Here is a 24,657-nt window from a genome sequence, read left to right on the forward strand (position 1 = left end):
CTCTGTGGTTTCATACTGTGACATAATCTGTGTGGGAAAACACTAAAACATATAAACCATTAATGGCAGGAAAAACATGAGGTATTAATATCACAATGCTAACTTGCATACATGGTCATTGCTCAAGTGGCCTGTTGTCCCAATAGACTGTTTTATAGACATAATTCTATCTGCAAACATCCAGACATATTCCACCAAATTTGTAATTTGTTAAGCTGCATTATGTAAACCTCATGCTGCATGATGAAAGTGAAAACCATTGTGTTGGCTGCTAATGAGCCATCAGCAATATCTCAAGAGTATTGAAAGAAAATAATTGTCTTCGATATCCTAAGCACTAGCAACTGAGTGCATTTGTATGCATAAGACATCCCTGATCTCTGCCGTGGTGGGCATGCTGTCAACCTCAAATGCACATAATCCTGCTCATTTGCTTATGAAATTATTTCTATAACAAGCTATCCTAATGTCAGTATGACGAAGAGACTAGGCCAGAGATTGAGCAAGGATGTGTTCTTAATGCTGAGATCAGCTGCTGAAAGCATAATCATTTTAAGATGCTGGTCCTATTAACAAGATTTTGATGAATATTTGCACAACAAATACTAATATACATCGCGCATTACAATGAGTGTAGGCTATTAGGGTGGTAAAATAAAGGACACCCTGCATAATGTTAGAGAATAGTGTGTGAAGAATTTAATAATTTGTCCCACTTATGGTATAGCAGACATGATAAAGCAGCACAGGAACTATCAATTGTGCTGTCCCATAAAGTTTCTCTAGGCTTAAAACTGGAAGCCACACAACCTTGTTACTTCCGTATAGAATTGACTCACACATGTTGTTCACAAGCTTCTCATACAATCGTGCAGAGCTAGCTGGCCGAGAAGACAGGCTGTCCCAGCCGTCACACGTGAAGGAGTAAATAAGGGTTGCTTCAGCCGTCTCCCAGGGCGTGACTGAATAGGCAAACTGGTACTGTTAAATTCCATGTTGCCTTAAGTGTAATATTGCCAATAATATCTACCGACAATGCATAAGATTTATCATTCGCAATTTTGCATAATACACCAAACTCGGTGACATAATGCCCTTAATCTGAGAAGGGCAGCATAGGCTTTCACCACTAGCTTAGTTATAAACAGCAGAACTGTGCTTATGTGCATAGATATGACAGAGTATTCAACTACAAGATCAATTCACTGAGTTAGTTAAATTGCAGACACCCAATCATCCATTTTAAACTGGGTAAGTGAACTCACAATTCGATTAGCCTAATGGTTTCGGCCTGCACAATATTTCTGTAATCTTGAAAAATGTACCCCTCTAGTCCTTGGTCAGACCACACCTCCTCGGAAGACTGAATGTACTTGGAACTGCTGTTCCTCCGTAGACCCTACGGACGGAATTTTTGTGGGGCTCCGCTACCCGCGGAAGTTGCATATCTAGCTATTCATATATATCGCTGATAATATAATCAGCAGTTTCCTGGTCTGGTGTTGGCGTAACAACGAATCAAAGGCTGGCACCCACCAGTCGCGCAGAAACACACACACACACGCACACGCACACACTCTTTTAATATTATATAGATGAAGCAGTGCTTCTCTGGTCACTATGACTCGTATAGCCAGCCAGTTACATGATGGTTACCCTGGATCATGGTAGACCAAACTGCTCCTACTTGGCAAAAACGGGAAAGCAGACTGTTATCTAAATGGTGGCCGATTGGGAAAGGGGGAGATGCAGCGAGACCTGGGTGTCATGGTACACCAGTCATTGAAGGTAGGCATGCAGCTGCAGCAGGCAGTAAAGAAAGCAAATGGTATGTTGGCTTTCATAGCAAGAGAATTTTAGTATAGGAGCAGGGAGGTTCTACTGCAGTTGTACAGGGTCTTGGTGAGACCACACCTGGAGTATTGCGTGCAGTTTTGGTCTCCAAATCTGAGGAAGGACATTATTGCCATAGAGGGAGTGCAGAGACGGTTCACCAGACTGATTCCTGGGATGTCAGGACTGTCTTATGAAGAAAGACTGGATAGACTTGGTTTATACTCTATAGAATTTAGGAGATTGAGAGGGGATTTTATAGAAACTTACAAAATTCTTAAGGGGTTGGACAGGCTAGATGCAGGAAGATTGCTCCCGATGTTGGGGAAGTCCAGGACAAGGGGTCACAGCTTAAGGATAAGGGGGAAATCCTTTAAAACCGAGATGAGGAGAACTTTTTTCACACAGAGAGTGGTGAATCTCTGGAACTCTCTGCCACAGAGGGTAGTTGAGACCAGTTCATTGGCTATATTTAAGAGGGAGTTAGATGTGGCCCTTGTGGCCAAGGGGATCAGAGGGTATGGAGAGAAGGCAGGTACGGGATACTGAGTTGGATGATCAACCATGATCATATTGAATGGCGGTGCAGGCTCGAAGGGCCGAATGGCCTACTCCTGCACCTAATTTCAATGTTTCTATGTTCTATGGAACCTACAGACGCTACTGTGTAAGGCACTTTGCCAATGTCTCTACATCAACCTGATCTTATCCCAGAGACAGTAAAATGACTAGACAACCCATGCTGGGAGCAAACCCAAGCTGCAGCGACAGATTGCTCCATTTCGGAGTTTAGGGAGGTTAATAACGAGACTTTACTTACCAGCGTCTCGAACTCCCGGTCGCTTACCTTTGTTGGAGCTTCAGCGAATGTCCATTTGCAGACCCTATCCATCATGTTTGTCATTTCTGGTGGATAGGTGATGTCGCAGGCCAACTCCTCTTGTATTGGCTTGTCCTTCCATGACGGAGCAGCAATTTTAGAGGCAAAAGCACACCGCTTTCCCTCATGCGATTGTCGTACATCATGCATTAAAGCATGGGATCCCGGTACATAGACATGTTCGGGTCATGTTTAGAGTTAGTCCGTACTGACCTTTGACACTCTCTTAGAATGGGTGTAAAAGTTGCACTGCGAACCAGGTGTTGCCATATCCGTATGCCTCGAATTATCTGTGCATGCTTCCACAATACCGAGCATATTATGCGATGCCATCTCCAATAGTCTTTCGAGTAGGAGGAAAATGCGAACCTTGAAACCAGGGCAGCTGCAGGCTTATGACTTGAACTGCTTCCTACGGGGCATAATATATATGGCTCCATCTGCATACTTCATACATCCGAATGGGAGGACTTATGCAAACCTGAACCAGGAGCTGCCTCAGGCATGTGTGCATATACTTTAGCACCATTTCCTCACTACGTTCAACCGAGTGGGAGGTAATTGCAACCCTGAACCAGGCGTTGCTTCAGGCATATGTGCATATACTTAGCACCATCTCCACCACTCAGTTCATTTGAGTGTGAAGATGTTTTGCAACCCTGAACCAGGAGCTGCTGCCTGACATGCCTTCATAAGATGGAGCATTCCTTGTGTTATAATTCCAGGAGTTGTTTCTGGCATATGTGCATATACTTTAGCACCATCTCCACCATTTTGTTCCTTTGTGGGAAGAACATTTGCAACCCTGAACCAGGAGCTGCTGGCTGACATAGATATCCCAGGACTTGGCTGATCTTGTTCCAACTTGGGGTTGTCGGGCTGCTCCCTTCAGCAGCCGAACCGGGACTAGCTGTGCAGATTGATGCTCTGTTGATATCATCATTTACCAAACAGGCTGCATGAGCTAGTGACTCAGAGTCCTGTTCCCTTCTGCTCCAACGGAGTATTACAGGGAAGGACTGGAGCGCCTTTGGCCCCCTATACGCCAGACAGAGTGGAAGAAATGCTGCAACCCTGCCAGGTGTTTGTCATAAGCAATGACGTTACATGACTGAAAGAACCCTGTTGCTATTAAATCAGAGATTTGATCACTTTATTGATGTGCATAAAGTTGGCGTCTTTTGGGAAGTAATCTTCCACAGTCCCCTCACATGAACGGAAATTACCATGATGCCACCAGGTGTAGCTCCCACAGGTGACTGATAGGCCCAGCTGAAACGAGTCTTCCCAAGCCAGGGGCTCTGGACTGCCATGGCAGGTCCAATTCCACTACACCTTTTAATCGTGTAAGTGATAATAAAAAATGTTCCTTGTAATTTATCTCTTTTAAAACATAAACTAAATTGGCATGATAATACATATTTATGATATTGCCAAGAATAAAACCTGATATTATAAACCAAAAGATACCAGCACAATGGTGCATCTGGTAGAGCTGATGCCTGAGACCTGGGTTCACAGCACCAGACCTTGCTTTGATCCTGATCACAGATAGATCTGTGTGGAATTGCAGCTCATAGAATGCTATCGGCTATGATAGTCACAAACGTGACCCTGTGGCAACTGTTATAAATGCCAACTGTATTATAGCCGTCCAATTAAAAGAATACACTACGTGTGCTATAACCTAGCTGTAGCAGCAACTCAGTTAAATTTGTATGGTGCTACAGAAGGCTGAACTTACCTGCTGCTGGAAATTTCCTGCAGCAACAGTCCTGCAATTTATGACTAAGCTCCTGAATTTGTAACTCTGGCTGTGATGTTGGCAGCCTCTATATTTAGGGCCGTCTGCTGAAGACATAATGGCTACAGCCGTAAACCCAGCTTTAAACGAGCCTGTCGGCTCTGAACTGGCCGTCCCCTGCCGTGCAGACTTACGGCAAACAGCCGCATGAACCCTATAACTACAGCTGCTTGCTCACGTTGGAGACTGCGGCGAAAATATACCCTACGCTAGCTCCAGTGGAGCGGCTACTTTTTTGGGGGCCCGCTATAGAAACAGCTCAAAGAAAACTGATTTACCTTGCAGAGCAGTGCGGGAAGTGCTCTGACTTAGCGCCACGCGCATGCAGTCTGGCGGTCTTCACGTAGTCGCTTGCGTGACTTCTAAATAAAATCTATCATGTATAATAGTTAGTGTATCTACCCCTCTCCTGATCCTGGTGTATAGGAGGATGGTCACTGAACTTGGGTACACATGACAAAGTATCATTGAAGCCAGGGAGCATGAGGCCACAGAGAGTGGAGTGATGGTGATGGGTGGGACAGACTTGGTTGAAGGAGAGCAAATGCAAGGCGTGGTACTTCCATTATCCATGAGTAAGCTGGGTGGTTCATGTATGTGGAAGATAATCCTAGGAAGATTAGCTGGCATCAACGACAGTGTTGCCTCAGGTGATAAGTGCATCTGCACCTCTTCATCAGTGCATTCGTCTACTGTGTTTTTGCTGTGATTTGTTCACTGTCTGAACACCGTCTGTGGAGATGATCACACTCCCCCAGTGCCCACCCTCCCTGGGTCACACACTGTCCTATCCCCCTGGGACCCATGCTCCTTGGGTCACACACTGCCCCATCCCCCTGGGACCCATACTCCCTGGGTCACACACTGTCCTATCCCCCTGGGACCCATGCTCCCTGGGTCACACACTCCTATCCCCCCCACCCCCTGGGACCCATACTCCCCCTGGGACCCACACTCCCTGGGTCACACACTGTCCTATCCCCCTGGGACCCATGCTCCCTGGGTCACACACTGTCCTATCCCCCTGGGACCCATGCTCCCTGGGTCACACACTGTCCTATCCCCCTGGGACCCACCCTCCCTGGGTCACACACTGTCCTATCCCCCTGGGACCCATGCTCCCTGGGTCACACACTGTCCTATCCCCCTGGGACCCACCCTCCCTGGGTCACACACTGTCCTATCCCCCTGGGACCCATGCTCCTTGGGTCACACACTGCCCCATCCCCCTGGGACCCATACTCCCTGGGTCACACTGTCTCATCCTCCCCGGGTCACACGCTATCCAACCCTCCCCTGCCCACACGTTGCCTCAGCCTCCCCGATCCTTCAGGCTGATTGTAGGGGCAACTGTAAGCTGGCAGAGAGGAGCGGCACCACAAAGCCTGGCAAGTGAGATGGATATTATTGAGGAGGTTTTTTTGATAGGTAGCTGGTTAAAAAAAGGCTAGAGATATAAAATCCAGGTGTTCGACAGAAGGATTGAGTGTTGGAGATTGTGAAAATAAAGAAAGGAATATAGGAGGCAGGAAATGGGGAGGGGAGAAATCGGCGCTAGACAGTGGGGAGAGTGGGAGGAAATAAGGCAGGTGTGTGATTTGGATTATTACATAAAATTGGAGAATTCAATGTTTATACCATTGGATTGTAGGCTACCCAAGTGGAATTTGAGGTGCTGTTCCTCCCGTCAGCAAAAGGATTTGATTATAGGAGCAGGGAGGTTCTACTGCAGTTGTACAGGGTCTTGGTGAGACCACACCTGGAGTATTGAGTACAGTTTTGGTCTCCTAATCTGAGGAAAGACATTCTTGCCATAGAGGAAGTACAGAGAAGGTTCACCAGACTGATTCCTGGGATGTCAGGACTTTCATATGAAGAAAGACTGGATAGACTCGGTTTGTACCCGCTAGAATTTAGAAGATTAAGGGGGGATCTTATAGAAACTTACAAAATTCTTAAGGGGTTGGACAGGCTAGATGCAGGAAGATTGTTCCCAATGTTGGGGAAGTCCAGAACAAGGGGTCATAGTTTAAGGATAAGGGGGAAATCTTTTAGGACCGAGATGAGGAAAACTTTTTTCACACAGAGAGTGGTGAATCTCTGGAATTCTCTGCCGCAGAAGATAGTTGAGGCCAGTGCATTGGCTATATTTAAGAGGGAGTTAGATGTGGCCCTTGTGGCTAAAGGGATCAGGGGGTACGGAGAGAAGGCAGGAACAGGATACTGAGTTGGATGATCAGCCATGATCATATTGAATGGCGGTGCAGGCTCGAAGGGCCAAATGGCCTACTCCTGCACCTATTTTCTATGTTTCTATGTTAGCATGTGTCCAAGGACAGAGAGGTTACTATGGGAATGGGAAGAGAGTTACAATGGTGGGCAATTGGCGAGACAAAGCATCGACTCGGTGACTGTTTTGCCGAACACTTACGCTTTTTCCGGTTGTTAACCATTTTTACTCCACGTGCAGATTTCTCCCCTCTCCCTTTCCACATACATTAATTCATCTCGCTTCACCATTTGAAACTCTTATTTCCTTTTATTTCACACCTGTCTTTTCATCTCTGGTTTTTCTCCAATTATCAGCCTATCAAAAACTCCCCTCACCTGTATCCACCTTACTTACCAGGCTTTGACCTGTCCCTCCTCGTGTCCACATTTCTCCCCACTCACCTCCACCACAATCAGCCTGAAAAAAGGTCCAGACTTGAAACGTCACCTATCCATATTCTCCAGAAATGATGCTTGACCCACTGAGTTTCTCCAGCACATTTTCTTATTCTGATATTCAGTTTTGATCATTCTAATTAGGGGACAGGATGAGGGTTGCTGTTGTAGCGGGAGCCAAGGGGACTGATTCAGATGGTGTTAAGTTTCTCTCTTTGAATACACAGATCTAACGCCTACATTATCTGAGCTCCTGACACAGTGGAGCGACTACCAATTGTTCCAACTGACAAAATTCTATCGGGAGAGACTGAAACAGGCGATTGAAGAAAGGGTTGAAAGTCTCGGCTTCATGATGACACGACAGGGAAATTTCAGTGAACAAGAACACGGGGTAAGTGGGAGGATCAAGGTAACCTGTTTCCTGTCACAGAAATGATGCCATTCGGGGGGGGGGGGTGGGGGGGGGGTGGAGGAAGAGTGACCAAAGTCAGTCTCACTCACCTTGCACTGCATGGGTTGAACAATGTAATGGAGACTCCTATCATTTTGCCTCTCATCATGTAGACCTGAAAGCAGGAATAAAACCTGGGAGCTGGGGATTGCTGGGAATGTTCCATTCTGATCCAGCTGCTCTTCCCACACACGCATCACTTAGCACAGCAATCAGGGAGCAGTATCAGTCTCATTCGTCACATTTAGTTCAGTACATGAAACCACATAGGGTCTTAAGCATGAGCACAAGGAACTGCAGATGCTGGTTTACAAAAAAACACACAATGTGCTGCACAAAAGAGCTCTGTTTTTGGAGAGTCTGAGGAAGGGTCTCGACAAGAAACGTCGCCTATTTCCTTCGCTCCATAGATGCTGCCTCACCCACTGAGTTTCTCCAGCATTGTTGTCTTCCATCGATTTTCCAGCATCTGCAGTTCCTTCTTAAACAACTGTTTTCGGAGATGCTGTCTGACCTGTTGAATTAGTCCAAGACGTGAACTGAACTACTCCAAAACTGTTTGCTTATCATTCAATTGACAAATAAAATAACCAAAAGTACATTTGCTAAAATGTACAAAATAAACATAATGTGATGTAAATATTCAGTAGATGGGTTATTTGGGCATTTGTGGGAAGAGAAGCTGAGAAGGGGGAACTGTACAAAAGGGACGGATTGCATCTTAACAGGTGGGGGACCATCCAGCATTCTGGCAGGCAGGTTTGTCACTGCTACACGGGTGGTTTTAAACTGAATAAGGGGGGGCGGGGTGTCGAATGGGATCGTTGAGGATGGAGTTAAAGGGAAAGGGTTTCTTAAATGTGTGAGTGTAGAGACAGAGGGGTGTAAAGTGAGGGTAGAAGCAATAGGTAGCAAGATGAAATTTAAAGTGGCAGGCAGACAAATCCAGGGCAAAAATCAAAAAGGGCCACTTTTCAACATAATTGTATAAGGGGTAAGAGTGTTATAAAAACAAGCCTGGAGGCTTTGTGCCTCAATGCAAGGAGCATTCGTAATAAGGTGGATTAGTTGAATGTGCAGATAGCTATTAATGACTATGATATTGTTGGGATCACGGAGACATGGCTCCAGGGTGAACAAGGCTGGGAGCTGAACATCCAGGGATATTCAATATTCAGGAGGGATAGACAGAAAGGGAAAGGAGGTGGGGTAGCGTTGCTGGTTAGAGAGCAGATTAACGCAATAGAAAGGAAGGACATTAGCTTGGAGGATGTGGAATCGATATGGGTAGAGCTGCGAAACACTAAGGGGCAGAAAACGCTAGTGGGAGTTGTGTACAGGCCACCTAACAGCAGTAGCGCAGTTGGGGATGGCATCAAACAGGAAATTAGAAATGCATGCAACAAAGGTAAAACAGTTATAATGGGAATCAAATTGGCAAGGGTGCTGAGGAAGAGGATTTCTTGGAATGTATGCAGGATAGTTTTCTAAACCAACATGTAGAGGAACCAACGAGAGAGCAGGCTATTCTAGATTGGGTATTAATGAGGTAGGGTTAGTTAGCAGTCTTGTTTTGCGTGGCCCCTTGTGCAAGAGTGACCATAATATGGTTGAGTTCTTCATTAGGATGGAGATTGACATTGTCAATTCAGAAACAAGGGTCCTGACCTTAAAGAAAGGTAACTTTGAGGGTATGAGACGTGTATTGGCCAAGGTAGACTGGCAATTGATTCTTGTTCAAGAAGGAACTGCAGATGCTGGAAGATCGAAGGTACACAAAAATGTTGGAGAAACTCAGCGGGTGCAGCAGCATATGGAGCGAAGGAAATAGGTGACGTTTCGGGCCGAAACCCTTCTTCAGACTGATGGGGGGTGGGGGGGAGAAGGAAGGAAAAAGGGAGGAGGAGGAGCTCGAGGGGGGGGGGGGGGGGGGATGGGACGAGACAGCTCAAGGGTTAAGGAAGGGGAGGAGACAGCAAGGGCTAGCAAAATTGGGAGAATTCAACGTTCATGCCATCCGGACGCAAGCAACCCAGGCGGAATATGAGGTGCTGTTCCTCCAATTTCCGGTGTTGCTCACTCTGGCAATGGAGGAGACCCAGGACTATGAGGTTGGATTGGGAATGGGAGGGGGAGTTGAAGTGCTGAGCCACCGGGAGTTCAGGTAGGTTTTGTTGCGGACTGAGCGAAGGTGTTCGGCGAAACGATCGCCCAACCTCCGCTTAGTCTCCCCGATGTAAATCAGCTGACATCTAGAGCAGCGGATGCAGTAGATGAGGTTGGAGGAGATACAGGTGAACCTTTGTCGCACCTGGAACGACTGCTTGGGTCCTTGAATGGAGTCGAGGGGGGAGGTGAAGGGACAGATGTTGCATTTCTTGCGGTTGTAACAGAAAGTGCCCGGGGAGAAGGTGGTACGGGAGGGAAGGGAAGAATTAACAAGGGAGTTGCGGAGGGAGCGGTCTTTGCGGAAGGCAGACATAGGGGGAGATGGGAAGATGTGGCGAGTGGTGGGGTCACATTGGAGGTGGCGGAAATGGCGGAGGATTATGTGTTGTATTTGCCGGCTGGTGGGGTGAACGGTGAGGACTAGGGGGACTCTGCCCTTGTTGCGAGTGCGGGGATGGGGAGAGAGAGCAGTGTTGCGGGGTATGGATGAGACCCTGGTGCGAGCCTCATCTATGGTGGTGGAGGGGAATCCCCGTTCCCTGAAGAACGAGGACATTTCCGATGCCCTGGTGTGGAACGTCTCATCCTGTGAACAGATGCGGCGTAGGTGGAGGAATTGGGAGTAGGGGATGGAGTCTTTACAGGGGGCAGGGTGGGAAGACGTGTAGTCCAGATAGCCATGTGAGTCAGTTGGTTTGTAGTGTATGTCGGTCAGAAGTCTGTCCCCTGCGATGGAGATGGTGAGGTCAAGGAATAGTAGGGAAGTGTCGGAAATGGTCCAGGTGTATTGGAGTGCCGGATGGAAGTTAGTGGTGAAGTGGATGAAGTCAGTCAGTTGTGTGTGGGTGCAGGAGGTGGCCCCAAAGCAGTTGTCAATGTAACGGAGGTAGAGGTCGGGGATGACGCCTTGGTACATATTGAACAAGGATTGTTCAACGTACCCGACAAAGAGGCAAGCGTAGCTGGGGCCCATGCATGTGCCCATAGCTGCACCTTGTGTTTGGAGGAAATGGGAGGAGTCAAACGTAAAGTTGTTGAGGGTGATGACCAACTCCGCTAGGCGGAGGAGAGTGTCAGTGGCTGGGTATAGGTTGCTCCTCTGGTCGAGGAAGAACCTGAGGGCTTGGAGGCCATCCTGGTGGGGGATGGAGGTGTAGAGTGACTGGACACCTATGGTGAAGATGAGGGGGTGAGGGCCTAGAGAGTGGAATGTGCGGAGGCGGCGGAGAGGGTCTGAGGTGTCTCGAACATAGGTGGGAAGGGATTTGACCAAGGGGGATAGTATGGAGTCAAGGTATGTGGAGATGAGTTCGGTGGGGCATGAACACGCAGAGACAATGGGTCTGCTGGGAGAGCCGGGTTTGTGGATTTTGGGGAGAAGGTAAAAACGGGCCATGCGGGGCTGGGGAACGATGAGGTTGGAAGCTTGGTCGGGCAGGGCGTGGAAATTGATGAAGTCGGTGATGGTGCTAGATATGGTGGCCTGGTGCTCGTCAGTGGGGTCATGGTCCAAGGGTAAGTAGGAGGAGGTGTCCAAGAGTTGGCGCGTGGCCTCAGCTTTGTAGAGATCGACGCGCCAGACTACCACGGCACCTCCCTTGTCGGCTGGTTTGATGACCCAATCTGGGTTTTTGCGGAGTGATTCAATGGCAGTGCGTTCAGGGGGGGAGAGATTGGAGTGAGACGGGGGAGTGGAGAAGTTGAGGTGGTTGACGTCGCGGCGGCAGTTCTGGATAAAGAGTTCCAGAGCCGGGAAGTTACGAGGGGGGTTCCACGAGGAGGGGGTGTGTTGGAGACGAGAAAAAGGGTCATCATTGGGGGGCGAGGACTCCTTCCCATGGAAGTACGCTGTGAGGCGGAGGCGACGGTAGAAGCGCTCCAAGTCATGGTCGGCGCGGAACTCATTGAGAAGGGGACGGAGGGGGACAAAGGTAAGACCTCTGCTGAGTCGGTGTGGGGGAGGGGGGGGCCGGGGGGGGGGGTGAACACCCGGCAGGGATGGGAGTTGGGGCCAGAGGAAGGCAGGTGGGTGAACTGGGGACGGGGCGATGTATAGGGGGGGGGGGGGGGGGGGGCTGTGGGTTGGAGGGGTGGTGGGGGGGGGGGGGGGTGAGAGGGCTGTAATGTGGGTGGGGAAGAGCGGGGGTGACATGGTTGGAGGGGGATGGGGGTGAGTCAGTGGAACAGCCACTGAGGTTAGCAAGGCTGGGCAGACGGGCATTAGGACCCAGTGGAGTTAAGCCCAGGAGAGTGGGAGTGAGCAGCGTGGAGGCTCCAGGCCCAGTGCAGAGTCCAGGCTCCAGGTAAGGCGACGGCTGTGGGTTGCTGGAGGGGGGGGGTGGAGTGGCGCGGGTCAGCGGAACCGATGGTCGGAGTCCAGTGGCGCGGGTCACCGGACCCGATGGTCGGAGTCCAGTGTAGCGGGTCAGTGGACCCGATGGTCGGAGTCCAGTGGCAGTTGAGTCGGGATCCGCGGGCGCTGCGTGGGAGGTCCCGGTGGGTGGATAGTCGGCGGGGGGGCGGCCATGTTGGGGGAGCCCCGGTCCGGCGGTGATGCCGGGTAGGTCGGTTCCGGTGGCGGTGTCCGGTAGGTCGGGTCAATTGATTCTTAATGGGTTGACGGCGGATATGCAATGGAAGGCATTTAAAGACTGCATGGATGAACTACAACGATTGTTCATCCCAGTTTGGCAAAAAAATAAATCTGGGAAGGTAGTGCATCCGTGGATAACAAGGGAAATCAGGGATAGTATCAAAACAAAAGATGAAGCGTACAAATTAGCCAGAAAAAGCAGCCTGCCAGAGGACTGGGAGAAATTCAGAGTCCAGCAGAGGAGGACAAAGGGCTTAATTAGGAAAGGGAATATAGATTATGAAAGAAAACTGGCAGGGAACATAAACTGACTGCAAAAGCTTTTATAGATATGTGAAGAGAAAAAGATTAGTTAAAACAAATGTAGGTCCCTTGCAGTCAGAAACAGGTGAATTGATCATGGGGAACAAGGACATGGGAGACCAATTGAATAACTACTTTGGTTCTGTCTTCACTAAGGAAGACATAAATAATCTGCCGGAAATAGCAGGGGACCGGGGGTCAAATGAGATGGAGGAACTGAGTGAAATCCAGGTTAGCCGGGAAGTGGTGTTAGGTAAATTGATTGGATTAAAGGCCGATAAACCCCCAGGGCCAGATAGGCTACATCCCAGAGTACTTAAGGAAGTAGCCCCAGAAATAGTGGATGCATTAGTGATAATTTTTCTAAACTCTTTAGATTCTTGAGTAGGGAGGGAGAGAGAAAACGGGGAATTACAGACCAGTTAGTCTAATGTTGGTAGTGGGGAAACTGCTAGAATCATTTATTAAAGATGGGATAGCAGCACATTTGGAAAGTGGTGAAATCATTGGACAAAGTCAGCATGGATTTATGAAAGGTAAATCATGTCTGACGAATCTTGTAGAATTTTTCGAGGATGTAACTAGTAGAGTGGATAAGTGGATGTGTTATATCTGGACTTTCAGTAGGCTTTCGCCAAGGTCCCACATAAGAGATTAGTATACAAACTTAAAGCACACGGTATTGGGGGTTCAGTTGATGTGGATAGAGAACTGGCTGGCAGACAGGAAGCAAAGAGTAGGAGTAAACAGGTCCTTTTCGCAATTGGAGGCAGTGACTAGTGGGGTACCGCAAGGCTCAGTGCTGGGACCCCAGCTATTTACAATATATGTTAATGATTTGGACGAGGGAATTGAATGCAACATCTCCAAATTTGCGGATGACACGAAGCTGGGGGGCAGTGTTAGCTGTGTGGAGGATGCTAGGAGGCTGCAAGGTGACTTGGATAGGCTGGGTGAGTGGGCAAATGCATGACAGATGCAGTATAATGTGGATAAATGTGAGGTTATCCACTTTGGTGGTAAAAACAGTGGACTATTATCTGAATGGCGGCCGATTAGGAAACGGGGAGATGCAACGAGACCTGGGTGGCATGGTACACAGTCATTAAAAGTAGGCATGCAGGTGCAGCAGGCAGTGAAGAAGGCGAATGGTATGTTAGCATTCATAGCAAAAGGATTTGAGTATAGGAGCAGGGAGGTTCTACTGCAGTTGTACAGGGTCTTGGTGAGACCACACCTGGAGTATTGCATACAGTTTTGGTCTCCTAATCTGAGGAAAGACATTCTTGCCATAGAGGGAGTACAGAGAAGGTTCACCGGACTGATTCCTGGGATGTCAGGACTTTCATATGAAGAAAGACTGGATAGACTCGGTTTGTACTCGCTAGAATTTAGAAGATTGAGGGGGGATCTTATAGAAACTTGCAAAATTCTTAAGGGGTTGGACAGGCTAGATGCAGGAAGATTGTTCCCGGTATTGTGGAAGTCCAGAACAGGGGGTCACAGTTTAAGGATAAAGGGGAAATCTTTTAGGACCGAGATGAGGACACAGAGAGTGGTGAATCTCTGGAATTCTCTGCCACAGAATGTAGTTGAGGCCAGTTCATTGGCTATATTTAAGAGGGAGTTAGATGTGGCCCTTGTGGCTAAAGGGATCGGGAGGTATGGAGAGAAGGCAGGTCCAGGATACTGTTGGATGATCAGCCATGATCATATTGAATGGCGGTGCAGGCTCGAAGGGCCGAATGGCCTACTCCTGCACCTATTTTCTATGTTTCTATGAATGTACAGTTAAAGGAGGAGATGAGCTGCAGGGAATGTGCAAGTGCTGGGTGTCTTTCGGTAAAACTGGGGTAGGCGTAGAGATAAAGCGTTTATCTGGTCAATGAGTGAAAGCGGCTCAGCGAGGGAAAGCATGTAGATGAAAAACCCTTGGCCCATGACCCCACAGACGAGCACCAGGCCATTATCTCAAACACTATCACTGACTTCATCACTTCCGGCTCCCTGCCCTCCCAAGCCTCCAACATCATTGTTCCCCAGACCCTCACGGCCCGATTTTACCTTCTCCCCAACTGAACTTATTTCCACACACTGTGACTCCATCTTATCCCCCCTGGTTAAATCCCTCCCTACCTATGTCCAAGACACCTCACACGCTCTTCATCTCCTCCACGACTTCTGTTTTCCAGGCCCATTCCCTCATCTTCGCCATGGATGTCCAGTCACTCTACACCTCCATCCCCCACCAGGAGAGTCTCAAAGCCCTCCGTTTCTTCCCCGACCACAGAACCAACCAATCCCTGTCCACTGATACTCTTCTCTGCCTAGCGGACCTGGTCCTTACCATCAACAACTTTTCCTTTGACTCCTATTTTCTCCAAATCCAAGGCGTAGCTATGGGCACGCGCATGGGCCCCAGCTATGCTGCCTCTTTGTAGGGTACGTCGAACAATCCTTGTACGAGGCGTACCGTGGCCCTATCCCCGAACTACCTCCGCTACATTGACGACTGCATTGGTGCTACCTCCTGCACCGATGCACAACTCACTGACTCCATCCATTTCACCACTAACTTCCATCGGCATTCAAATTCACCTGGACCATTTCCAACATCTCCCTACCGTTTCTAGACCTCTATCTCCATCGCAGGTGACAGACTACTGACCGACATCTACTACAAGCCCACTGACTCCCATGGCTATCTGGACTACACTTCTTCCCACTCTGCTTCCTTTAAGGACTCTATCCCCTACTCCCAATTCCTCCGTCTACACCTCATCTGCACCCGGGATGAGGTGTTCCAAACCAGGGCATCGGAGACGTCCTCATTGTTCAGGGAACGGGGGTTCCCCTCTTCTACTACAGATGAGGCTCTCACCATGGTCTCTTCTATACTCCGTAACTGCTCTCACTCCCCATCTCCCCCCCCCCCCAAATCGTAATAAGGCCAATGACCACTTTGTTATCACCGTCCACCCTACCAGCCGTGACGTGAAACAAATAATCCTCTGACCTTTTCGCCACCTCCAACGGGATCCCACCACTGGCCACATTTACCCATCTCTTCCCCTTTCGCTTTTCCGCAGAGATTGCTCCCTCCGTAACTCCCTGGTCAGTTTGTCCCTTCCCATCCAAACCACCCCCTCCCCTGGTACTTTCCCTTGCAACCGCAGGAAATGCTACACTTGTCACTTTGCCTCCCCCCATGACTCCATTCAAGAACCCAAGCAGTCTTTACAGGTTCACCTGCACCTCCGACAACATCTATTGCATCCGCTGTTCTAAGTGTCAGCTGCTCTACATCAGTGAGACCAAGCGTAGGCTTGGTGATCGCTTCGCCCAACACCTCAGCTCGGTTCGCAATAACCAACCTGATCTCCCAGTGACTCAGCACTTCAACTGCCTCTCCCATTCCAAACCCTACCTTTTTGGCCTGGGCCTCCTCCATGGCCAGAGTAAGGCCCACCATAAATTTGAGGAGCAGCACCTCATATTTCGCTTGGATAGTTTACGCCCAGCGGTAGGAACATTGACTTCTACAATTTCAGGTAGTCTTTGCTTTCTCCTTCTTCTCCCTCCCCTTCCCAGCTCTCCCATAGCCCACTGTCTCCGCCTCTTCCTTTCTGCTTCCCACCCTCCCCACCTATCAGTCTGAAGAAGGGTCTCGACCCGAAACGTCATCTATTTCCTTCGCTCCATTGATGCTTCCTCACCCGCTGAGTTTCTCCAGCATTTTTGTTCACCTTCGATGTTCCAACATCTGCAGTTCCTTCTTAAACATATCAAAAATCATAACTGTTTTAAAATGCAGAGCCAGAAAAAATGCAGGTTGGACTGGGCACGTCCATTCCAAGTGGGATACAGTCCATGTGAGGACAAAGTGAATTAGATTAATTTCGCATCAATTTCAACACAGCCATCATTGGCCTGAATGGCCTGTTCCCGTGCTGTACTCTGCTGTGTTCTCGGACACTGCCAGGTGTGAAGCAAGTTTCACACAGTCAGGACTCTGGGAGTAACACAGTTTGGCAGCACAGTGTCATGGGTGTATGAAGAGGCAAATCAATGCCTGTCATTATGCTCAAAACCACCGGAATATTCAATCACTGAACAGCTAATTCCTCCCCATTAGCATTGTCTCAGTCACTTCTCCATATATTCATTGTTGTTCTTCACAGAGTGTCGCTGAGCTTGTGGTAAAGGGAAACCGCAGAGATAGTTCCACACTCTTCCTCAGTCTGGTGATGGAGAAGGGCAGCCGTGCCCAGCGGGTTATGTGGGAATCCTTTGTGAAAATGCAGAATGAATTACCAAAGCTGGAAAAAATACTGGAAGAAATCCAGGAACTTGGTACGGTAAATCAACACACTGAACTGAATATCACATTGAAACACTGGAGTAAACAATGTTATTCAAGTCTGGTTTACTGAATGCTCGTTGGTTTCAACAGGTCCTGATCCACAAGAATACATGAACATCATCAGAGGTTTATCTGAATTGCCCTCTCATATGGAAGGTGAGTGTTGAAATATACAGTTCACACCAATGACTTGTTAGAATTGATGTAATATTGAACTGTTCAGACCTTTGCAGAATCGGAAATCAGAAGATCAAAGGTTGAAGAATTATTGGGACACGGGAATTCACTATGGATTGCTCCTTCGTCAATACAATCATGTTTAATTTCACTTAGTTTAGTGTATTGTCACTTGAACCGAAGTACAGGGAAATCTTTTGTTGCATTCTGCCTAGTCAGCAGAAAGACAATACATGATTGTATTCGGGCCATTTGCAGTGTACTGATACATAAGGAGATACCATTTATGCAAAGGTAAAACGAGGAAAGTCCGATCAAGGATAGTCCGAGGGTAACCAAAGAGGTCGATAGTAGTTCCCAGATCATTCGATCTCTTACAAACGCTGGAACCATTACACTGCATTATTTCTACCCCGTTAATTGTACAACGTTTTGCAATGTGTCAGGTTGTGAGAGCGATCTGAGAAATCCAATGGATACCCGGGGGAGAATGAGAGCGCAGTGATGCCCCACACACTCCTGGCAGGGTCCTGACACACTGTGTAACCCCACACATTCCTGGATGGGTCCTTACACACTGTGTAACCCCACACACTGCTGGATGGGCCCTGACACACTGTGTAACCCCACACACTGCTGGATGGGTCCTGACACACTGTGTAACCCCACACACTCCTGGATGGGTCCTGACACACTGTGTAACCCCACACACTCCTGGCAGAGTCCTGACACACTGTGTAACCCCACACACTCCTGGATGGGCCCTGACACACTGTGTAACCCCACACACTCCTGGCAGAGTCCTGGCACACTGTGTAACCCCACACACTCCTGGATGGGCCCTGGCACACTGTGTAACCCCACACACTCCTGGATAGGGTCCTGGCACACTGTGTAACCCCACACACTCCTTGATGGGCCCTGACACACTGTGTAACCCCACACACTCCTGGATGGGCCCTGACACACTGTGTAACCCCACACACTCCTGGATGGGCCCTGACACACTGTGTAACCCCACACACTCCTGGATGACACACTGTGTAACCCCACACACTCCTGGATGGGCCCTGACACACTGTGTAACCCCACACACTCCTGGATGGTCCCTGACACACTGTGTAACCCCACACACTCCTGGATGGGTCCCTGACACACTGTGTAACCCCACACACTCCTGGATGAGCCCTGACACACTGTGTAACCCCACACACTCCTGGATAGAGTCCTGACACACTGTGTAACCCCACACACTCCTGGATGGGCCCTGACACACTGTGTAACCCCACACACTCCTGGATGGGCCCTTACACACTGTGTAACCCCACACACTGCTGGATGGGCCCTTACATACTGTGTAACCCCACACACTGCTGGATGGGCCCTTACACACTGTAACCCCACACACTCCTGGATGGGCCCTGACACACTGTGTAACCCCACACACTCCTGGATGGGCCCTGACACACTGTGTAACCCCACACACTCCTGGATGGGCCCTGACACACTGTGTAACCCCACACACTCCTGGATGGGCCCTGACACGCTGTGTAACCCCACACACTCCTTGATGGGCCCTTACATACTATGTAACCCCACACACTCCTGGCTGTTCAAGACACTCTGAATTCTTAGACCATCCCTGGAGATCTGTAATGTCTGTCATGTTTAACCGCGGGATCCCCCCCACACACAGTGGACAGAAATCTGAATAGATCTTATCTGTTTCCCACGCCCCTGCTCCTGGACCGGGCAAAAACAGTGTTTCCCTGGTCTTCATTGTCTACCCCACGATCCGTCTTGCTCAATTGATGATTTTTCACAATTGTCAACAATTGTCTCACAATGAGGACCCACCCCTAGATACAACATCCCTACCTCCACCTGTATGTCTAATGCATTGCTTCCTCCATGACTCCCTGGTCTGCTCTTCCATCTCCAGTAGCCATTCAATGTCTAATGTCACTTCCCCATGACCACCTGTCCTTTCCCCACTTTGATTCCAACCATGCAGGGAAACGAAATGTCTTTCTAGTTGAAGTTACTTGCAGTTTTCACCGATGACTCTGAACAATTGACTGTCACTTCCATTCATCCCAGTCCCTCTCTGTCCCCTCTGTCTTTGGTCCACCACACAAACCGTGCGTGAATCAAAGTCTAGTAACTCATCTCCCAGTACAATGCGTACAATGCGTGACAGCCTTCTGGACTCAACATTGATCGCAATACGTTTCAATAATCAGCATCACCTTTTCCCTTCGATTTCCCCCCTCGTTCTCCCACTCGCTCGCTCTCCCCTTCCCCAACTCCCAATCTCCTCCCCCACCCCTCTCTTTGTTTCTCCCCTCCAAATCCCATTGCCCTCCCGTACACCCCCCCCCCCCCCCCCTCGCCCTTCCACCCCTGCACACTTTCCCTCTCCCTCTGTCCTCCCTCTCTCTCTCTCTCCCTCCCCTTCTGCTCCTCCTCCCTGCCCACTTCCTTCCTCCCACGCTGATTCCCCCCTCCCCACATGTGCTGCCTGAGCTGCTGGGTATTTCCCTCCAGATGTGCCGCTGACAGAACACCCCATGCCCTTTACCCTGTCTGTGCCCAGCAGATCAACTGGGTTTCTCAAAGTCTGTGTTCGAACACAAAATAAATGCAAGCTGTGTTTGTCATGGGAGAATCAACTTGAGGACATGCAGGAATCAGTGAACTGTCCGGGGAGCGGGCTCACTTTCACAGCGCAGTTAATATCACAATCTGCTTGGCTGCTGATTTTCCCAGCCGTGGCTCACCATCAATTTAATTGAAGGGCATTGAACTCATTCCTGTAATCATGAATGTTGAGTTTTGAGTTGAACCACCTAACATTGTGGTCCATTATCTGCCTTTTTTTCCCCGTGCAAGATGTTCCCCCTCAAACACAAGGGATGGCTTGCTGAGCTCTGCGAGCACAGACTGAAACACAAAGTCTATGTTCAAAGCGTTTGAACATCCGTCGGGGGAACACAAAGGTGCTGTTCATGTCCCTCAATCTCTCCCCTTTCTCAGGTGCTTACCTCCTCTTGTGAACTTGACCAAACACCTCCATTGAACTCAATGTTCTTAAGGGCATTTTTTTCTAGAAACACAAGGAGACTCTGCGAACACAGACTGAAACACTGAGCGTGAACACCATCCTGATGAAGGAAAAGGTTAAGGTTTTCCGGTTGCTTGATCGATACGCTGAGCTCACAATCATCTCCACTGTTCGAGATCGTTCACTGGTGGAACATGAGCTGCTGGCAAGAGGTCGGGACCATGAAGAGTGGAGAAAGAAATGTCTCCGGAGAGAACTGGAAAAAATCAGGACTGATCAATTGTTCCAGAGCAGCTTTTCCCGATGTAAATCCCGATCTGGGAATTCAGCATCAGTAGCCGGAGTCCCAGGGATCGGAAAAACAACAATGGTGCAAAAGATTGTTCATGACTGGGCCACTGGGAAAATATACGAACACTTCCCATTTGTCTTCAGTTTCAAATTCCGGGATTTAAACACTATTAACTGCAGAGTAAACCTGAGGGAACTGATTCTGGAACAGTATCCTTACTTTAAGAATATCCTGGGAGAGGTCTGGAAGAACCCAGAGGGATTGCTGTTTATATTCGACGGTTTGGATGAATTCAAGGGCAGAATCGATTTTGCTGACAGTCAGAGAGATACAGAACCTAAGCACCAGTGCCCAGATCCCGAGTGGTGGTGTGAAGTGTCTGACATTGTGTACAGTTTAATCCAGCACAAGCTGCTCCCAGGGTGTTCAGTGCTAGTGACCACCCGCCCCACTGCGTTACATTTGCTGGAAGAGGCCAAGATCAGTGTCTCGGCTGAAATCCTGGGATTTGTTGGTGAGGAACGGAAGGAATATTTCACCAGGTATTTTGAAGATCAGACGGTGGCAGCAGCTGTTTTCAAACACGTGAAGGAGAACGAGATCCTGTACACCATGAGCTACAACCCCTCCTACTGCTGGATCCTCGGCCTGACACTGGGCCCCTTCTTCACACAAACACAGCGGGACCTGCAGCGAGTTCCCAAGACCATCACCCAACTATATTGCTACTTTATTTACAACATCCTGAAAAACCACGGCCGTGAGATTGAGAACCTCCGTGAGGTGTTACTGAGGGTTGGTCAGATGGCCTTCACTGGAGTGTCCGAGAAGAACATTGTGTTCACAGATGGAGATTTGATCAAATACAATCTGCAGCCTTCCCAGTTCCTGTCCGGGTTCCTGATGGAACTTTTGGAGAGAGAGGATTCAGCCCGGAGTGTGGTGTACACCTTCCCGCACCTCACCATCCAAGAGTTTGTAGCCGCACTCGCACAATTCCTGACTGTAGATCCCGGGAATATCCTGAAACTCCTGTCTGAAGCCCACAGCACGACAGACGGGCGATTTGAAGTATTTCTCCGTTTTGTCGCTGGTCTCTCCTCCCCACGGTCAGCTCGGGTCCTGGAAGAGTTTCTGGGTCCATTTCCTAATGAAACAACCTGCCGAGTGATTGACTGGGTGAAGGAGGAGGTTAAATGTCAGGTTAGAAATGCAGGCAGTGTGTATGGTAAAAGGAGGCTCCTGAACGCACTGCACTACCTGTTTGAGTCTCAGAATCCTGCACTGGCTCAGCAGACACTGGGATCTGTGGAAACGCTTTCATTCAGCAACCTGGGACTGACCCCGATTGACTGTGCAGTCCTGTCTCATGTCATCAGGCCCTGTGATACAATCAAACACCTCGATCTGTTGAACTGCCGCATTCAGTATGAAGGTCTCCAGCGGCTGGAACCGGCTCTGCACAAGTGTCAGTACTTGGGGTAACTGTCCGTTTGATGCTAACACTGAACTGAAAAATTGTTTCGCTATTTTGTTCTTCCTTCTAGCACCCCTTCAATGGGGCCGACACTGCACCTCCTATTTTACCCTCCTCCGAGTTGGCGGTGGTCGGATCCGCTCCTCCCCCTCCCCACCTCCCTCGGGTCACCGGTGGTCGACTCTGTCCACCCTCCCCAAGGTCACGCGTGTTGCAGCCGTTCTCTGCACGGGAACATTTCCCGGTTAACGGGGAAAGAGAATAAATGGCGAAACTCCACAACCACGGAGATGTATTCAATAATTTGCTGAGGTGCTTCCAGAAATATCCGTTTGGGAGAAGTTATCTCAGCCCCGGGGTTTGTATCAGTTTGTTTCTTACTCTGAATGTTTTGTGTTTAGATTGGGAAACAACGACCTGGGACATTCCGGAGTGAAACTGGTGTCTGCGGCTCTGAGGAACCCGTACTGTAAAATGCAGTCACTGGAGTAAGTCCCAGACTGTGAGAGATTGTGTTTACACTCACTGGGTGTCCGACACTGAACATTAATATGATCGGTAATTGTGTCACTGATAAACACTGGGGATTTGCACCGTCTCCTGCCTCTCTGTGTCCTTCACCCTCTCTCTCTCATCTCCAGGCTGGAACGTGTCGGTCTCACAGATTCTGGAGCCGAGGATCTCGTCTCCGCTCTCTGTACAAACCACTCACTGAGGGAGCTGGTGCTGAGCAGCAACTCCCTCACAGACCGATGTGTCCCCGCTCTCCGCCGCCTCATACTGACCCTCTCCAGTCTACAGCACATCTGGTGAGTGTTTGTGTTAATGTGATTAAATATCAGGGGATCTCGTGTGATTTTGTTCTGTAAATGTTGCTGAAATATTAACCCCAGTCCCAGCTATTGACACTGTTGTTTCATCTGTTTATTTCCTCTTTATTCCTGGACTTGTTTCAGGCTGGAGGAGAATAAGTTCAGTCCGACCGGGAAGAAGGAACTGAGGTCGCTGCAGGAACCCAGACCCGGACTGAGAGTGACCGTGTGAACATCTCTGGGTGTAAACGTTACCTCCCTGGGGACCGGAATATTGTTGGCTGATTCCCTGCTATCCCCTTTAAATGGCCGCCCTCCCCTTTAATCGGTGCTGCCCAAAGTGGGGGACAGGGGAATTGCAGCTGGACCTGCAGGATCCCAGATGTGACGTCATCCTCAGCGGCTCCGCTCCTGCTGCGGATTGATGGTGACATCAGCAGCATTGTTCAAACCAAAGATCCTATAGCGGAGCAAGACAGGCCGCTCCTGCGAAATGCAATGGGCTGACGTGTAGTATGCAACGGAGCGGAACGTGGGCATTGTTTTTGTCCATTTCAGTAACCGGAACCTACCTGACCCAACCCAACTCGCAGTTTAATCAATGTTGCGTGGGGACAGTTTGTGTGTGTGTGTGTGTGTGATATAGGGTTCGATTCATAATTCTGTTAGTTCATAATTCTGTTAATTCTTGTTAAAGAACTCTTTATAAATTTTTATCTGGTAATTTTCTTTTTTGCAGTTTTCCAAGAAATTTGCGAGTTTGATATTGTCTGTTGATGTTTTAGATGTATATACATTTTGATCAAATTGAGCGAATCTTTTGTTAATATCTTTGTGTACAGTTATCAATTCCCCTTTATCTGACCAAATTTTTGAAATTATATGATCTTTTTCGCGTTTTTTCATTTGTCGTGTCAGCAGTTTATGTGGTTTATCACCGAATTCAACATTTTCTTGTTTTGTAATTTGAAATAATCTAATAACTCTTTCAGATAAAGTTCTATTCAGTTTAAATTTCAATATTAATATCTCATTATGTTTATCCATAGTTGGGTCTTTAACATAGTCTGACCAAAGGGGGAGAGAGAGAGGGGGGGGTTAAGAGGGGGGAGAGAAGGGCGGGCGGGAGAGAGAGGGGGAGAGAGGGGGGAGGGCAGAGAGGGAGGGGGGGGGAGGGTTTGCAGGGAGAGGGAGAGGGGGGTGGAGAGAGGGGGGGAGGAGAGGAGAGAAGGTTAGAGAGAGAGAAAGGGTAAAGAGGGGAGATGAGGAAGGGGGAGGGGAGAGAGGTGGGAGAGAGATGGAGGAGAGAGGGAGAGAAGAGAGAGGAGAGGGGAGGGGAGGGGGGGGTAGGGAGAGGGAGAAGGAGGGTAAGGGAGGGAGAGAGAGAGAGGGAGGGAGAGGAGGGGGGGAGGAGGAGAGAGAAGGGGAGAGGGGGAAAGGGAGAGAGAGAGAGGGAGGAGGGGAGGGAGAGGGAGAGAGAGGGAGAGAGAGAGAAAGAGAGAGAGGAAAGGAGAGAGAGAGAGAGAGAGAGAGAGAAAGAGAGAGAAAGAGAAAGAGAGAGATAGAGAAAAAGAGAAAGAGAGAGAGAGGGGGAGAGGGGGAGAGAGAGGATAGGGGGGGAGAGAGAGAGGAGGATAGTGGAAGGGGGGAGGATGGAGGGGAGAGGAGAGAGGAGGAGAGGGGAGGGAGAGGAGAGGGAAGAAGAGAGTGAGAGAGGGAGGGGAAGGAGGAGAGAAGAGAGGAGGGGAGAGGGGGTGAGGAGAGGGAGG

At 49.1% G+C, this 24,657-nt stretch overlaps 1 protein-coding gene across 1 annotated transcript in view; it reads left to right on the plus strand.

Annotated features, from left to right (window-relative positions):
• Positions 1-23,902, plus strand: part of LOC129694138 (NACHT, LRR and PYD domains-containing protein 3-like) — a 44,496-nt gene extending 20,594 nt beyond the window's left edge. Inside the window, exons 5-12 of the mRNA XM_055630854.1 lie at positions 7,412-7,578; positions 16,885-17,056; positions 17,157-17,222; positions 19,420-19,427; positions 20,354-22,080; positions 22,478-22,564; positions 22,718-22,885; positions 23,033-23,902. Coding sequence (XP_055486829.1) covers positions 7,412-7,578; positions 16,885-17,056; positions 17,157-17,222; positions 19,420-19,427; positions 20,354-22,080; positions 22,478-22,564; positions 22,718-22,885; positions 23,033-23,120 — 2,483 coding nt within the window. The 3' untranslated portion in view covers positions 23,121-23,902. The remainder of the gene's footprint in view (positions 1-7,411; positions 7,579-16,884; positions 17,057-17,156; positions 17,223-19,419; positions 19,428-20,353; positions 22,081-22,477; positions 22,565-22,717; positions 22,886-23,032) is intronic.
• Positions 23,903-24,657: the final 755 nt, after the last annotated feature.

This window comes from Leucoraja erinacea, unplaced genomic scaffold, assembly GCF_028641065.1.
Source record: "Leucoraja erinacea ecotype New England unplaced genomic scaffold, Leri_hhj_1 Leri_551S, whole genome shotgun sequence".
Taxonomy (NCBI): Eukaryota; Metazoa; Chordata; class Chondrichthyes; order Rajiformes; family Rajidae; genus Leucoraja; species Leucoraja erinaceus.